Source organism: Beta vulgaris, chromosome 8, assembly GCF_026745355.1.
Source record: "Beta vulgaris subsp. vulgaris cultivar EL10 chromosome 8, EL10.2, whole genome shotgun sequence".
NCBI classification, from domain to species: Eukaryota; Viridiplantae; Streptophyta; class Magnoliopsida; order Caryophyllales; family Amaranthaceae; genus Beta; species Beta vulgaris.
The window spans coordinates 88,874-105,826 of record NC_079209.1 but is presented as its reverse complement, the minus strand read 5'-3'; the positions used below and the strand labels follow the sequence as shown (position 1 = coordinate 105,826).

The 16,953-nt window shown below is 38.2% G+C and overlaps 2 protein-coding genes across 3 annotated transcripts; one reads left to right on the top strand and one right to left on the bottom strand.

Annotated features, from left to right (window-relative positions):
* The first annotated feature begins 6,575 nt into the window (after positions 1 to 6,575).
* On the top strand, positions 6,576 to 8,826 carry LOC104909090 (phospholipase A1-IIgamma). Its single transcript, XM_019247181.3, has 2 exons — positions 6,576 to 7,190; positions 7,657 to 8,826. The coding sequence occupies exons 1-2, from the start codon at positions 6,576 to 6,578 to the stop codon at positions 8,281 to 8,283; spliced, it is 1,242 nt and encodes a 413-aa protein (XP_019102726.1). The 3' UTR covers positions 8,284 to 8,826.
* LOC104909091 (secretory carrier-associated membrane protein 3) lies at positions 8,571 to 16,543 on the bottom strand. 2 transcript variants are annotated; one of them, XM_010698285.4, is made up of 14 exons: positions 16,351 to 16,543; positions 16,147 to 16,236; positions 15,190 to 15,255; positions 11,802 to 11,915; positions 11,497 to 11,559; positions 11,102 to 11,135; positions 10,827 to 10,949; positions 10,417 to 10,479; positions 10,214 to 10,307; positions 10,069 to 10,114; positions 9,913 to 9,980; positions 9,669 to 9,717; positions 9,062 to 9,127; positions 8,571 to 8,918 (listed from the first exon to the last, which is right to left on the bottom strand). In XM_010698285.4, exons 2-14 carry the CDS (start codon positions 16,201 to 16,203, stop codon positions 8,832 to 8,834), a joined length of 930 nt encoding a protein of 309 aa, XP_010696587.1. In that variant the 5' UTR covers positions 16,204 to 16,236; positions 16,351 to 16,543; the 3' UTR covers positions 8,571 to 8,831. The 2 variants fall into 2 exon arrangements, with proteins under 2 accessions (XP_010696587.1, XP_019102739.1); XM_019247194.3 differs by having other exon boundaries at positions 16,147 to 16,543.
* Positions 16,544 to 16,953: the final 410 nt, after the last annotated feature.

The following is a 16,953-nucleotide window of genomic DNA, read 5'->3' as shown; positions in this document are numbered from 1 at the left end:
TTTTTTTGTGAGAAACCACCTTTAATGCGATTTTCTTGTCAGATCAGACTCTTCGACCATTTTCCGGCATTGACTTGATTTTACGATGAAGACTTTTTTTTACCCCCTTCCCTCTCTTTTTCAAACCATTCTCTCATTTCAAACCATTCTCTCTCCTCTCTTTCACTTCCTTCCTTGACCCCTCATTCTTTCATGCAACATCTGTCTCTCTCACCTTCTCCTTCTGTCTCTCCTCCACCCCCACTGAACACGGCCACTGAACACCGCTACTGCTACTCAAAAGGTTTTGGTAGAAGTCGTGCCGGCACCCCTCAAAAGGTTTTGGTAGAAAAATATGACCAGACTCGAAGTAGTTCAAAATTCTCCCCAAACAGCCAAATTTAAAGGTTATTATATACGCTTTCGGACTTTTCCGGGGATCGGATACCAGTCGCCATGGGATGCCTCCTCGGGACATGGGAGGTAATTAGAAAGGGGTCCCATTGCTCGGAACGAATATATGAATGCTTTCATGTTCGTTTCGGTTGCAATTTTGGGTTGCACGAGAAATAAATAAGTGAGGTGTTTAGAGACTTTTTAAGGCAACACAAAGGATACCGAGCACCCAGGCTAAGTTACAAGTCAGGTCTGCACCCCTCGGAGGTTTCATGATAAAAATATGACCAGAACCAAAGGTGCTCAAAACTCTCCCTAAACAGCAAAAATTGAAGATTATGATGCACGCTTACGGACTTTTCTAGACCTCGGAATCTATACGCCATCAGATACCTCCTACTAACATGGGGGGTAATTAGAAAAGACTACCATGGCTTGGAACGAATATATGAATGCTTTCATGTTCGTTTCTGTTGCAATTTTAGGTTGCCCGAGAAATGAATAAGTGTGGTATTTAGAGAATTTTTGAGGCAACATAAAGGCTACCGCACACCCGGGGAAAAGTTACAAGTCGTGTCGGCACCCCTCGAAAGATTTTGGAAGAAAAATATGACCAGACTCGAAGTAGTTCAAAATTCTAACCAAACAACCAAAATTGAAGGTTATGATGCATGCTTTCGGACTTTTCCGGGGCTCGGATTCCAGACACCATGGGATGCCTCCTAGGGACATGGGAGGTAATTAGAAAGGACTCCCATGGCTTGGAACGAATATATGAATGATTTCATGTTCATTTTGGTTGCAATTTTGGGTTGCACGAGAGATGAGTAAGTGAGGTGTTTAGAGGCCTTTTGAGGCAACACAAAGGGTACCGAGCACCCGGGGAAAAGTTACAAGTTGTGTCGGCACCCCTTAGAAGGTTTTGGGAGAAAAATATGACCAAACTCGAAGTAGTTCAAAATTCTCCCCAAACAGCCAAAATTAAAGGTTATTATGCACGCTTTCGGACTTTTCCAGCGCTCAGACTCCAGACGCCATGGGATGCCTCTTAGGGATGTTGTAGATAATAAGAATGGACTCCCATGGCTTTGAACGAATATATCAATGCTTCCATGTTTGTTTAGAGACCTTTTGAGGTAACACAAAGGGTACCGAGCACCTGAGCTAAGTTACAAGTGAGTTCGGCACCATCTAGAGGGTTTCGGGAGAAACATGTGATCGGACCCACAGGGGAGTTCAAAGTTCTCCCTAAACAGCCAAAATTGAAGGTTATTATACACGCTTTCGGACTTTTCTAAACCTCGGACTACATACGACATGGGATGCCTCCTACTAACATGGGGGGTAATTAGAAAAGACTACCATGGCTTGAAACGATTATATGAATGCTTTCATGTTCGTTTCGGTTGCAATTTTGGGTTGCACGAGAAATGAATAAGTTTGATATTTAGAGGCTTTTTGATGCAACACAAAGGGTACTGAGCACCCGAGGAAAAGTTACAAGTCATGTCGGCACCCCTCGGAAGGTTTTGGTAGAAAAATATGACCAGACTCGAAGTAGTTCAAAATTCTCCCCAAACAACCAAATTTGAAGGTTATTATATACGCTTTTGGATTTTTCCGGAGCTCGGATTCCAGACGCCATGGGATGCCTCTTAGGGACATGGGAGGTAATCAGAAAGGAGTCGCATTGCTTGGAACGAATATATGAATGCTTTCATGTTCGTTTCGATTGCAATTTTGGGTTACACGAGAAATGAATAAGTGAGATGTTTAGAGGCTTTTTAAGGCAACACAAAGGGTACCGAGCACCCAGCCTAAGTGACAAGTCAGGTCTGCACTCCTCGGAGGTTTCAGGATAAAAATATTACCAGACCCATAGGAGCTCAAAATTCTCCCTAAACAGCCAAAATTGAAGGTTATTATGCACGCTTACGGACTTTTCTAGACCTCGAACTCCATACGCCATGGGATACCTCCTAGGGACATGGAAGGTAATTAGAAAGGACTCACATGCCTTGGAACGAATGTATGAGTGCTTTCACGTTCCTTTCGGATTCAATTTTGGGTTGCACGAGAAATGAATAACTGGGGTGTTTAGAGGCTTTTTGAGGCAACATAAATGGTACCGCGCACCCGGGGAAAAGTTACAAGCCGTGTCGGCACCCCTCGGAAGGTTTTGCAAGAAAAATATGAGCAGACTCGAAGTAGTTCAAAATTCTACCCAAATAACCAAAATTGAAGGTTATTATGCACGCTTTCGGACGTTTTCGGGGCTCGGATTCCAGACACAATGGGATGCCTCCTAGGGACATGGGAGGTAATTAGAAAGGAATATATATGATTTGATGTTCGTTTCGGTTGCAATTTTGGGTTTTACGAGAGATGAGTAAGTGAGGTGTTTAGAGGCTTTTTGAGGCAACACAAAGGGTACCGAGCACCCGGGAAAAGTTACAAGTTGTGTCGGCACCCCTTAGAAGGTTTTGGGAGAAAAATATGACCAAACTCGAAGTAGTTCAAAATTCTCCCCAAACAGCCAAAATTGAAGGTTATTATGCACGCTTTCGGACTTTTCCGGCGCTCAGACTCCAGACGCCATGGGATGCCTCTTAGGGATGTTATAGATAATAAGAATGGACTCCCATGGCTTTGAACGAATATATCAATGCTTTCATGTTCGTTTCGATTGCAATTTTGGGTTGCTTGTGAAATTAATAAGTGGGGTGTTTAGAGGCCTTTTGAGGCAACACAAAGGGTACGGAGCACCTGAGCTAAGTTACAAGTCATTTTTGCACCACCTAGAGGGTTTCGGGAGAAAGATATGATCGCACCTAGAGGAGTTCAAAAAATTCTCCCTAAACAGCCAAAATTGAAGGTTATTATGCACGCTTTCAGACTTTTCTAAACCTCGAACTACATACGACATGGGTGCCTCCTACTAACATGGGGGGTAATTAGAAAAGACTACCATAGCTTGAAACGATTATATGAATGCTTTCATGTTCGTTTCGGTTGCAATTTTGGGTTGCACGAGAAATGAATAAGTTTAATATTTAGAGGCTTTTTGAGGCAACACAAAGGGTACTGAGCACCCGAGGAAATGTTACAAGTCATGTCGGCACCCCTCGGAAGGTTTTGGAAGAAAAATATGACCAGACTCGAAGTAGTTCAAAATTCTCCCCAAACAACCAAATTTGAAGGTTATTATATACGCTTTCGGACTTTTTCGGGGGTCGGATTCCAGACGCCATGGGATACCTGCTAAGGACATGGGAGGTAATAAAAAAGGAGTCCCATTGCTTGGAACGAATATATGAATGCTTTCATGTTCGTTTCGGTTGCAATTTTGGGTTGCACGAGAAATGAATAAGTGAGGTGTTTAGAAGCTTTTTAAGGCAACACAAAGGGTACCGAGCACCCAGGCTAAGTTACAAGTCAGGTCTGCACCCCTCGGAGGTTTCAGGATAAAAATATTACCGGACCCATAGGAGCTCAAAATTCTCCCTAAACAGCCAAAATTGAAGGTTATTATGCACGCTTACAGACTTTTCTAGACCTCGAACTCCATATGCCATGGGATACTTCCTAGGGACATGGAAGGTAATTAGAAAGGACTCACATGCGTTGGAACGAATGTATGAGTGCTTTCACGGTCCTTTCGGATGCAATTTTGGGTTGCACGAGAAATGAATAACTGGGGTGTTTAGAGGCTTTTTGAGGCAGCATAAAGGGTACCGCGCACCCGGGGAAAAGTTACAAGTCGTGTCGGCGCCCCTCGAAGGTTTTGGAAGAAAAATGTGACCAGACTCGAAGTAGTTCAAAATTCTATCAAACAACCAAAATTGAAGGTAATGCACGCTTTTGGACTTTTCCGGGGCTCAGATTCCAGACATCAGGGGATGCCTCCTAGAGACATGGGAGGTAATTAGAATAGACTCCCATGGCTTGGAACGAATATATGAATGGTTTCATGTTCGTTTCGGTTGCAATTTTGGGTCGCATGAGAAATGTGTAAATTTGGTATTTAGAGCTTTTTGAGGCGACACAAAGGGTGTCGAGCACCCGAGTAAGTAAACAAGTCATGCAGGCACCGCTTGTAAGGTTTGGGGAGAAAAATATGACCGGATCCGGAGGAGAGTTCAAAATTCTCCCCAAACAGCCAAAATTGAAGGTTATTATGCACGCTTTCGGACTTTTCCGAAACTCGAGCTCCATACGCCATGGGATGCCTCCTAGGAACATTGTAGATAATTAGAAAGGGCTCCCCTGGCTTTGAACGAATATATGAATTCTTTCATGTTCGTTTCGATTACAATTTTGGGTTGCACGAGAAATGAATTAGTAGATGTTTATAGGCTTTGTGAGGCAACACAAAGGGTACCGAGCACCCAGACTAAGTTACCAAGTAATGTCGGGAGAAAAATATGACCGGACCGGGAGGAGTTCAAAATTCTCCCCAAACAGCGAAAATTCAATGTTATTACGAACGCTTTTGGACTTTTTTGGGGATCGGATTTCAGACGCCATGGGATGCCTCCTAGGGATATGTAAGGTAATTATAAAGGACTCACATGGATTGGAACGACTATATGAATGCTTTAACGTTCGTTTCGGTTGCAATTTTGGGTTGCACGAGAAATGAATAAGTGGGGTGTTTAGAGGCCTTTTGAGGCAACACAAAGAGTACCGAGCACCCGAGCTAAGTTACAAGTTATTTCGACACCACATGGAGGGTTTCGAGAGAAAATATGACCGGATCTGGAGGAGTTAAAAATTCTCCCTAAACAGCCAAAATTGAAGGTTTGTTATGCACGTTTTCAGACTTTTCTGGGGCTCGGACTCCATACGACATGGGATGCCTCATAGGGACATGAAAGTAATTAGAAAGGACTCACATACCTTGGAACGAACGAATATATGAATGCTTTCACGTTCCTTTCGGTTGCAATTTTGGGTTGCACGAGAAATGAATAAATGGGGGGTGTTTAGAGGCTTTTTGACGCAACACAAAGGGTACCGGATACTCGGGCTATGTTACAAGTCATGTTGGCACCCCTCGGAAGGTTTTGGGAGAAAAATAAAAATATGACCGGACCCGGAGGAGTCAAATTCTCCTCAAACAGCCAAAATTGAAGGTTATTATGCACGCTTTCAGACTTTTCCGGGGCTCGGACTCCATACGCCATGGATTGCCTCTTAAGGACATGGAAGGTAATTAGAAAGGACTTTCATGACTTGGAACGAATATATGAATGTTTTTATGTTCCTTTCCATTGTCTAAAATCTCAAAGATTTTAGTAAAATGCGGACGGTAAGTAATCACCCTTAAGTTAATAGGTTCTTTAGTCCATCTCTCTCTCTATATATATAGTTAATAGTTAGATATATTTTTGTATATTATTTTAGCTGGGTAGTATTTTGGACTATGCATAGTTGGTTATATAGATATTCAATTCTCCTCATTTTTTGAGGTTGTAAATATGGAGATTGTAGACAATAAGGTTATGCGAAAATGGTCTTCATACATGGTATATCACTTAGCTTTAAATAATAGGGTTTAGTTTCATGTTAACTGTGGTTTTTTCCTTTTTTGGGGAATGATAAAGCTATGAGAAGACTAAGGAAGGCATCAGGAGGAAGAAGAAGAGGAGAAAGGAGAGAGAAGAAGATAGGGAGGAGGAAAGCAGGAGAAATTAAATATTTAGAGACGCGCACAAGAAATAAGTAAGAATGATAAAAATAGGAGTACTTCCTCTGCTCCATATTCGGTTTATGATTGTGCCCAATCATAAATAATATCTAAGGTTGTTTTATGCCCATGATTCTCCTTGCACACCCTCATCTACCCCTCTGCTTCCGAGAATAGTTAACTAAATACATAATATATACATTGCCTTGTGACGCTAGACTTACCAAGATCGCATAGCTAATTAACCATGCATGATGGGTTACTGTTCACATTTTCTTTTTGCGTGATCTATATATAAAGCTTGTTCTATTGCTCACCTTGTTACCAAACCAAAAAAAAAGGAGTAGAGAAATGGAATGCTATCGCAATGCTAGCACCAGCATTAGTTAATAGCAACATGCATGCTTAATGCATGTGTAAGGACAGAACGACTTTGTTATACATATTAGGACAACGATAGATGTATTTATGTTAGAAAAAGAGGAAGAGGAAGAGGAAGAGGAAGAGGAAGATGAAGTCTCATCACATTGCCAAAGAATGGAAAGAGCTTAGTGGTGAAAATAATTGGGATGGCCTCTTAAGCCCCCTCGACATGGATCTTCGACGATATGTTATCCATTATGGAGAAATGAGTCAATCGACTTATGATACTTTTAATAGCTCCAAACTATCAAAATATGGTGGTAGTAGTATTTACTCAAAGAAGGATTTTTTCTCAAAAGTCGGACTAGTAAAGGGAAATAATGATCCATACAAGTACCGCGTTACAAAATATTTGTATGCAACTTCAGGGATAGATGTGCCTGATGCCTTCATATTGAAGTCATCATCTAGAGAGGCATGGAGTAAAGAGTCTAATTTTATAGGGTATGTAGCTGTGGCGGAGGACACGGCCGTGGCGTCCTTGGGGAGGAGAGACATAGTTATAGCTTGGAGAGGGAGTATACAGTCTTTAGAGTGGGTTAATAATTTGCAATTTCTTCAAGTTTCAGCTTCTGATGTTGTTGGAGATGGTGATGTTGCTGATCATGATAAGGCTAAGGCTAAGGTGCACCAAGGATGGTACTCTATCTATACTTCGGATGATCCTAGGTCTCCATTCAACAAGACTAGTGCTAGAGATCAGGTCAGACGATTTATCCTTTTTTTTTCTGTATAGATTGTATTCATGTGAATGATACATATACTTGTAAGATGAAAATTTATTCATATTGGAAGAATGATTAATAACAATTAGCCAACGTTCGTTATTCCCTAATGTTAAACAAGGTTTTCATAGTCTTAAATTTATATGTCATAGTTTGTTCCATAACCAAACCATTTTATAGATTTTTTAGTACCACTTGCTCAGTCTAAATCTATGTCCCACATTTTTTTCTTGTATCACAAGAAACAGAGGCAAAACTTACTTAAGAAACTCCAATATATCATCCTCTCCTCGCAATTGATTCACAATAAGAACAAATTCCAAGTTTTCTCTCTTAATAGATAGATATCTACCTGAACACTATATATGCACGTACATGTGCTTGTATAGTTGTAGTAAAGAATTATCAACCTCTTCTTTTCATTTTTGGTTGTATTTAATACAGGTTTTACTTGAGATCCAAAGCTTGATGGAACAATACAAGAATGAAGAGATTAGCATAACAATAACAGGCCACAGTATGGGTGCAGCACTTGCAACACTGAACGCGGTTGATTTAGTTGCTAACAACATAAATATCCCTAAATCTTCCCCGAAAAATCCATGCTTGGTAACAGCCATATTGTTTGCCAGCCCCCGTGTAGGAGACTTCAACTTTAAAAATATCATCTCAAAGTATGATCACAGTCTTAAGCTCTTAAGAGTCTGTAATGCCCTAGACGTTGTCTTGCATTATCCACCAATTGGCTATTGCCATGTTGGAAAGGAGCTGTCGATCGACACAATCAGATCTCCGTACCTCAAGTTCCCTGGGAATTTCTGGACTTGGCACAATTCAGAAGCTTACTTGCATGGAATTGCAGGAGGTCAAGGTAGTGAAGAAGAGTTCAAGTTGGTAGTAGATCGTGATCTTTCACTACTTAATAAGCATTGGGATAATCTAAAGGACGAGTACCTCATCCCAGCTTTTTGGTGGACTTTGAGGAATAAGGGCATGGTTCAACAATCAGATGGTTCTTGGCTTTTGATGGATCATGAAATGGATGATGACAATTATGAACTTCAGACCTAGGTAGCACAATTCATTCTTCTATTTGCCTTGTATTTTTCAAATAAACATAAAGTCCTTTCACTACACACCAAGTGTTCGGAAAAGAAAATTGTCACATTATCTCAACCACTTTCAAAGTAGTTGTTCGCTTATGTTTGTTTTGCAAAGATAATAAGTCTCTAGGTATTTAGTGCCAGAAACGAGCTCTAACGTCTCAAAATGTGCAGCAATTAGTCTTTGCTACAAAAATGTGATCATATATATGTACATACATTGCAATTGACTTGATATGGACGAAACACAATCACTGTACAGTGTACACACTGCAATTGAAAAATGAACCTTTCAGTTTCAACTATCAAAAGTGCAAATCAGAATTAATGGACCTAAAACTGTGTACAGAAACAATCCTCGCACTATTCTGAGTCACCAACATCATAAATGGAAAAGGCAAACAAAGAAATAATCATATATAACACGTATGAAATGAGATCTGAAAACTGGGTTTGGGTCTCTACCATACACAAAGGGCAACTATTTGGAGTCAATATATTACTGAATGAATGGCATCAAAATGCAGCTCTCATTGCGCCTCGAGCAGCCTCCTGCCTCATTTGTGTTGACTTGCCACTGCCACGGAAATACATGTATACTTGCTGCACATTCATATTGTTTTTATTGTTAGCAAATTGAATAATTATTAACTATACAATAATCTCCATGACAGTCGACAGAAAAAAGAAACTATACAATAATCTCAAGTAGAGAAAATAAGAAAAAAGGGAATTAAGAAGAATACCTGGAGAACCCATACGCTCAGCACTGACTCAAGGCAGAATAGTCCAAATCCAATGAAGTAGAAAATCTACAAAACAAGTTGATAGAAAATTAAATCAGCGTTATTAAGAGCATTCACAATCGACCCGATATCGACTCCAGCAAAGATCCTGCAGCTACCAGGATGTATGAATGTCATATGCTGTATGCGTCAAAAAGTGGCAAGGCAAAAGCGGTAACCGGAAATTTTGCTGCCTCCCTCCCCCCAAAAGGTTGTCATTTACTCTTGTTTTTACAATCTCCACCGACACACAATTTTTGACGTAGTTTTATATATTTGATTATGCATATTGAAATTATGGGGGGAAAAGAAAATTTAGAGTATACATTGAGATGAATCCTACAAGATCCCACATAACTTTTTTTCTTGTACATTGGCGAGAATTTATTGTTAAGTGTTTGTGATGTTTGGTTTGAAAGAAAGCAAATGGGTAATCTTTTGGGGAACGGAGGGGGTACACCATACCTAGCTTCCAGCTATCTTTTGTGATGTTTTACTTGTGTTCCAGTAATTAAGGACAAAGGATAATGTACAAGCTAGATATAACGAAATAAGGATTCGAACTCACCCCAACTAAGGCATTCCCGCCAATAAGATCAATGGCTGGAAGGATTCCTCTGTTGAAATAGAACACGGGTTAGCCGAATCTTAAAGCAAATCCCCCTTCAAAGATGTCATGTTCTTATACATGTCAACTTCTCAGAGCATGTTTTTCAATAGCAGGGACATTATAGGTTTGAATCATCAAGATAATGCAGAAGAACACTCTAGCCTAACAACTCTGTTGAGGCTGTATATATTACAGCACTTACGCGAGGGATTTTCCTTTAAAGATGATAGGAGGAGCAACGGCAGCGAAAATACAGAAGCCGACGTGAATCTGCAAGAAATGGGAGACTTGGAGATAATTCGAGTGTTTAATTCAAGATGAACCACAGCCAGCCATAATCAGAGTCTAAGAGTATTACCAGATAAAACAAGAAAAACCATCCAAAGTTCAAAGCACTTTCAGTCCTGCAGAAAAACGATTGTTGTATGAAATATTCAGTGGATCATAACTCAAAACAATATACAAATACCTTCATGAGTCACAAATAAGCAAGTAACAAGTACCTAAAAGCCCGGTAAAGTGGACGGTACCACAAGACATATCCACCAGGAATACCCGATATAAAGTAGATAATAGCAAGGAACCATATAGTTGCATCTGGCACAAGCCATGAGTTAGAACAATTAGAATGTACCATATATCACAAATCAGCAGCAGAACTTATATTGTAGCACAGCAAGGACAAGTAGCACAAGCATAAACTCACCACCACCCTTTATCCAAGCTGTAGTAACTGCTACAATGTTCCAGGTGAGACATAATGCCAATCCTACAATAATGTCCAAACACAGAAAAATGTCAAATCGAGTAACCAGGATAGTGAAACCAAACATCAGTCAGGCAGAAGCATTTGCAATGGCACACAAGTTCAGTATCCCTAGGAGTATATAGCAAGGTAGCCAACTTGAAAACAACCACCACTTATCCACTGATAAGTCCTCAACTTTGTAAAATGGAACCGTGGGCTAGAGAAGCATAAAGATTATTAACAAAAAAAGAAATGTAAAGTTTTCCCCAGGGTTACTGAGACCTCTCATACAACCTACTGCAATTTAGAAGTACTTTTCCATTATCACATCTATACAAATAAAAAGGCGGGAGGAGAGGGGAACAGACCTAGCAGTGTTGAAAAAGCTGTGTATTGTAACTTCTGCAGATGAATCGGTATCTCATTTCCAATGTCATGATGTATAATTGGGAAAAATGGAGGCCAATTCTTCTCTTCAATAACAATTCCAGCTGCAAAGTTATAGTATGTATTAGCTTCAAACTGTAAAGATGGCTATTAGCAAATAGCATCCTTACTCCTGCACATCAATTTTTGATAACCCATAGGGAGAACACGGCAAAGATGAAAGATGCATGTGGGCTAAACAAACAGATAAGTATACCTCGTTGAGCAGCATCTTCTTTCCGTTTGAGTGCCTGCATCATTCAAGAAGATATGTAGTTGGTCACAAAGACAGTAGAAACTGCACAAAAGACCTAGATCCACAACTAAAATTATGAGCCCATATTAGGCCACTGCATGCCTGAACATGTACACTAAAGGGAAGAAGCAATCAGATGGAATAATGGTAAACATCACTTGTCAAAAGATTGAACTATGCCACCAACACTCCAGTAATGTATCACCTTTGCTACAGCACTGATGATAATTAGAACTTCCTTACAAGTGTTCTGCAAGTAGATGACTACATACAAAAATAGATATGTCTACCAAGTCCTTAAAAGTAAACCGAATATCAATAACACATTGCTTTGAAATCATTGCATACAAACTTACCTCTTCTCTCTTTCTCAATTCAGCCTCTTTTGCTTGAAGCTCTTTTTCTTTCTTCTTCAAATCCTATATTAGGAAGAACTTGCATCAGTATCTCAATTTCAATTCAAACATGGGTTTTGTTTACACTCCACGGCTTGAGAAATATTTACTATCGAAAAGAGGGAAAAACGGAGTCTTTGTCTAAAGAAATGCGTTGAGAAAGGGCAGATGTAATTAATTTGTAAAGTCATAACTAGCAAACACTCCAAATAAGTTAACGTGACAGAATAGCAGACAACATTCAACATGAGAATAAATGCAGCTACCTTTCCTGAATCAAGAGGAATATCAACTGTTGCAGTAGGATTGTAAAAATCAGCTGGCTCAGGTGGAAGAGGTGAAAGCCTTGAATTTGAGGCCGGAGGAACACTCCCAGGATTCTACACAACCCGAGGAGAATGTTTTTATCAATCGAGCAGATCAATATGGATTCCCAAAAAAAAAAAGAATTAAGAAAGACTCATAGTAACCATTTAGCTCAAAAAACATAAGGACTAATATAAAATAAAAAACATGCCAAGGTAATAACCATAAAAAAGGACTAAACAGATCCTTTTACTATTGATATCTGAAAATCAACAATTTTACAGCAGATCAATATTCATATAGAAAAAAATGCATTCATGGCAGATTAGCCAAAGGGGTTATAAAATTAAAATTCTATTGTGCTCCCAAGAGCACGGTGCACTCAGTAAATTTATTCCATTTTCGATGAGTAAATGTTCTATTTCAACAAATGTTCATTTTAGGCATATTTTTCAGCGAAAAAGTATGTTCAATTCCCTGTGAAAATTGTTCTGTTTTCAATGAGCAAATGTTCTATTATAACAAATGTTCATTTTCAGCATATTTTTCAGCAAAAAATATTTCCATGAAAATTGTTTAATTTTTATGAGCAAATGTTCTATCTCAGTATATGTCCGTTTTAAGCTTTTTTCAGCAGAAAATTATGTTCTGTTTTCCGTAAAAAGTGTTCTATTTTTCGATAAGCAAATGTTTTATTTTAAAAAATGTTCATTTGAAGCTTATTTTTGAGGAAAAAATATGTTTTATTTTCCTTGAAAACATGTTCTATATTTGATGAGCAAATGTTCATTTTTGTAATTGAATTATTGTATTGTTCTACTTCAATAGTAAAATGTTCATTTTCATAATTGAATTCTGGTAATGTTCCACTTCAACAGTACAATGTTCGTTTTCATAAGTGAACTCTTGTAATGTTCCACTTCAACAGTAAAATGTTTATTTGCATAAGTGAATTCTTGTAATGTTCCACTTCAACAGTAAAATGTTCGTTTTCGTTTTCGTAAATATTCTACTTTGTATTGTGGGAGCAAAGTTCTCATTGTGCTCCCGAAGCACAATCCACGGATTCGTTATAAGAGTCTAGAAATTTAAGTTAGACAAAGTCATATTTATGATACTCTACATAGCCAAAACTATTTTAAAAGATAGTTGTATCTAATGCTCAAATAATGACATGTCTAAGCCTCTCACGTACATGGCCAGACATTCATAACTAATTATTATCATAAATGTCATATTTCTATCTTCATACCATATCACCCATGAACAATGAGCGTATCCCTTTCCACCAAACATAGCAATTAAAAAGTAACACTTTTGCTTTTTAATAGTTGTACCATATTCTTTGTTGGGGTATATTGAATGAATTGTACCATCTCCTTTTTGGGAGAGGCTTTCTCCTCACATGTGATTTGTTTAATATTTTCATTATACCTTTGAACAACTACCTCTAATATGTGTGTCATTTCCCCTGGGTGCAACTATTGAAAGACAAAGGAAGTACATGGAATATTGAAGACAAAATTCATCAAATATTTAAAGTATAGAATGTACAACTATTTAAACATGGAGGAAGTACTTAGACTACTAGTCCTCTAAAAACTAAAGGCATGATTTGTTTGAAGTGAAAAGGATACCAAATGGTGGTTGAGTACCATGGTGCAATTCAGCTCATAGTTGCATTATTTAGCATGTCGAGTTAGTGCCACTTCTCTGCAATACACTCACCCAGACCTCCCATTCGTTTTACTTACAGCAGGAGGGTAAATCGGTAATCAACACCTTAGGGGTGTTCTAGAAGAATGTTTCTGTCATTCTGTTAATTATGAGAAATAGATTTGCTGTGTCATACGGAATTCGTTATAGAGAAAGTATGTGCTGAGGTGTAAGAGAGGAGCATCTTTCTGTTAAGGTAGCTCTATAAATAGCAAGGTAGAGTAAGGAATTAAGGCATTCAGAAATTAGCCAAGATATTTGTAATTGGAGAGAGTCTGCCTTTCGAATGCAGTACATTATCCCCACCCATTTCTGGGTTTATCAATTCTAAGCTTTCCTCAGTTTTCCTTTAATTCCCTTGGTCTATTTTACTGTATTACAAGTGGGTTCACCACATCCTCCGGCCACTCCATAAATTTACAATGTACAATTACATATGGCACTTAAACAAAACTATGTACAATTTCATCTGCTAGCTTACACACTAGGGAAGATCTACAGTAGACATGGGTGGCACGTACCCCACCAAAAACATTTTCGGGTTTCTTTCAAACTTCAATCTAATACAATTGTAGAAGAGGTTAAAGACCATCAGCGCACTCTTTACAATGTACAATTACATATGGCACTTAAACAAAACTATGTACAATTTCATCTGCTAGCTTACACACTGGGGAAGATCTACAGTAGACATGGGTGGCACGTACCCCACCAAAAACATTTTCGGGTTTCTTTCAAACTTTAATCTAATACAATTGTAGAAGAGGTTAAAGCCATCAGCGCACTCTTTACCGTACTTAGATGTCGTCATAATGGTCATACATTTTATTCTAGATAAGCGCGAGACAGCATGCAGTCTCATGTTCGATTTTCCCACTGGATGGTCTTGGATGTTTCATTGTCAACATTCTGTCAAAAGTTTCCTATCTATTAGATCTATTTCTTACTCTTAATTTTTTTTTCTTACTCTTAAATTTTTTTTCTTCCTCTTAAATAATTTTCACTCATGAACATGTTAGAACTTAAGTCTCCACAGACCCAGCAGAAATTTTGCCATTTTGAGAAGTCTGAAACTACTAAGAGTCCACTTTACATCATCGAGTTAAGCGTAAACTTAAGAGAAGGCTATTATATTTTGTATATGAAGGAAGAGCTGGCTAAGGCGAGCAGCTTAACTTTTGCACAATAATACAACCAAATAAAACATGTTCATATCTTAACACAACTGGCTTTTATCTTAGGCCTCAATTAGTGATTAATAGCTTAATGATGATCAAAAAACTGCCAAAAAACCTTTCAAGTTTTTTTTTTTTTTTTTTGACAAGAAAACTTTTCAAGTTTTCATTACAGAGAAACAAACATAAATATTGTTGTAATGATGCCCAGCAAAAAAAATACCTAGCAAGGGAAACTACAATTCCCAAATAAAATGATTGAAAATATAATATATATAATATTTGTTTAACACACACCCCACAACCCCCCCCCCGGCGTCCCTCATTCCGGTCCTTCATGGTCACATACAAATGGATAACTTTAATTTGTGTGCTCTAAAATATTGGCTTCAAAACAGAGGGATAACACCAGCTGCATAATTCATATATAGAAGTACGTCAATCAAGAAGTGCTTACAGTCATATAGAAGGCTCCTCCCGAAAAGTTTGACTGGCCTGAAGCTTTGGCCTTCCTCTCTTGTTCCTAGAGATGAGTAGACATTAGCTATTTCTCATACCGAGACATCAAAAGGTCAATTTATCAAACATGAGAAAAAATATATATGCTCTGAGATTTCTTTTTGATTTTCATTAGCACTTAATTAAGTTTCTCACTACTGCAATGTCTCTAGTCCTTCCAAGCTTGCTAAATCCTCCAATAATCAAGCTCAGAGATATAAACCTACAATTTTAAAATGAGGAAGTGGTAATGTTGGATGCATAAGCATGCACGTTCTTAGTCCCCCCGACAACACTCCAGCAAAATCACATAAGCATCATCTCAAGGGTCAAATGCAACGACACAATAATAATCACACTACTTCAGAGTAACTAAACATCATCCAATCACTAAACCATAATGTCTAATAAACCAGGTAAGATTCTTAAAGGTGCGTCGATTTAGTTGTGAAATCAGGAAAATCGGCATGGATCCGCTGCCTACTACAACGAATTACTCCCATTCATGATAAATCGGAAATGATCAAGTCTATGTGAACTAATTGTATACACATAATATTGCATCAAACTGTTGGGAGGATCGAACACAACGTTCCGGAAATCGGGATCAACAACCTAACTCATCCAAAAAAACAATAACAATACCCCAATCCATAAATCAAAAAGTTCATATACCTTCACTAATTTTACACAACGAAAGTTTCATAAATTTGGAAAAACCTCAATGAAGATTACTCACTGTACTAAAGAGCAACAAAACACTAACTCCAGATCTGAAAAATCCCAAAACCCAAAAAAAAAAAAACAACTAAAAGAACAATAAATCAAAGGAAACTACCCTAAAAACATCTTGAATCAAATTAAGAAAAGGAGAAAAAGAAAAAGGGTGAAAGGGTATATAAGTGAAGGAACTTACAGAAAAGGGATTAACTTCTTCTTCCTCAAAAGGGTTGGGATCGTAACGACCTGCCATTTTTGTGAGATCTTCCTGATGAAACCCAAATCACTGAAATAAAAACCCCAACTTGAAGTTATCAAAGAATATAAGAAACACAAAACAAATGAGAGAAAAGAGATTTTGTTGTTGTGTTTTTTTAAAGCAGAGATTTTGGAATTCAACCAGAAATTGAAGAGGAGAAGAGTCTTTGGTCAGCAAACACAAAAAGAATTCTAGAATTTGGTGACTTTTCGGATATGTTATAAGTCTCATGTGAATATCAGCGGCATTTTTATTTTTTATTTTTTTTCCTTTCTTCTTTTTCGATTCCTTCAGGCTTCAGTTTTGAGCAACAAATAAAGGAGAAACAGAGGAGGAATGTAATTTTGCAGTCCAAATATAAATATAAAAATAAAAGGTGGCTAAATGGCGTACGACCATTTGCTTTGGCTATTCATCCGCGTTAAGACTTAAGAATCCCTCTCATCAAGTAAGGCATTTCTTAATTTTTTATGAGAATTTGTAATGCTACACATTAGATAGATTTTTTTAACCTAACCGTTTCTTCTACTCGTTATTGTTACTAATCTCAAGTATTTATTGTTGTTTGGTACATCTCGTTCGATCTCTATTCTTTTAGTTTTCTAAATATTGGTTTTAAAGAAGACTAACATAATCTATACTAATATATTAAAAGGCGTGCGCAAACCAGGAACTGTGCCACGTGGCGCTCTCCCTAGGGAGTTTTAGTTCATGTAATCCATGTACAATAAAAAAATAGAAATT

Bases quoted from the DNA above. Each gene is read 5' to 3' on its own strand.
- LOC104909090 (XM_019247181.3), top strand. From the start codon at position 6,576: ATGAAGTCTCATCACATTGCCAAAGAATGGAAAGAGCTTAGTGGTGAA. The intron at 7,191-7,656 runs GTCAGACGATTT...TATTTAATACAG, and splicing joins AGACTAGTGCTAGAGATCAG to GTTTTACTTGAGATCCAAAG.
- LOC104909091 (XM_019247194.3), bottom strand. From the start codon at position 16,203: ATGGCAGGTCGTTACGATCCCAACCCTTTTGAGGAAGAAGAAGTTAAT. The intron at 9,718-9,912 runs GTAAGTGCTGTA...CTATTTCAACAG, and splicing joins TTTAAAGGAAAATCCCTCGC to AGGAATCCTTCCAGCCATTG. The intron at 8,919-9,061 runs GTATTCTTCTTA...ATGAATGTGCAG, and splicing joins TGAGCGTATGGGTTCTCCAG to CAAGTATACATGTATTTCCG.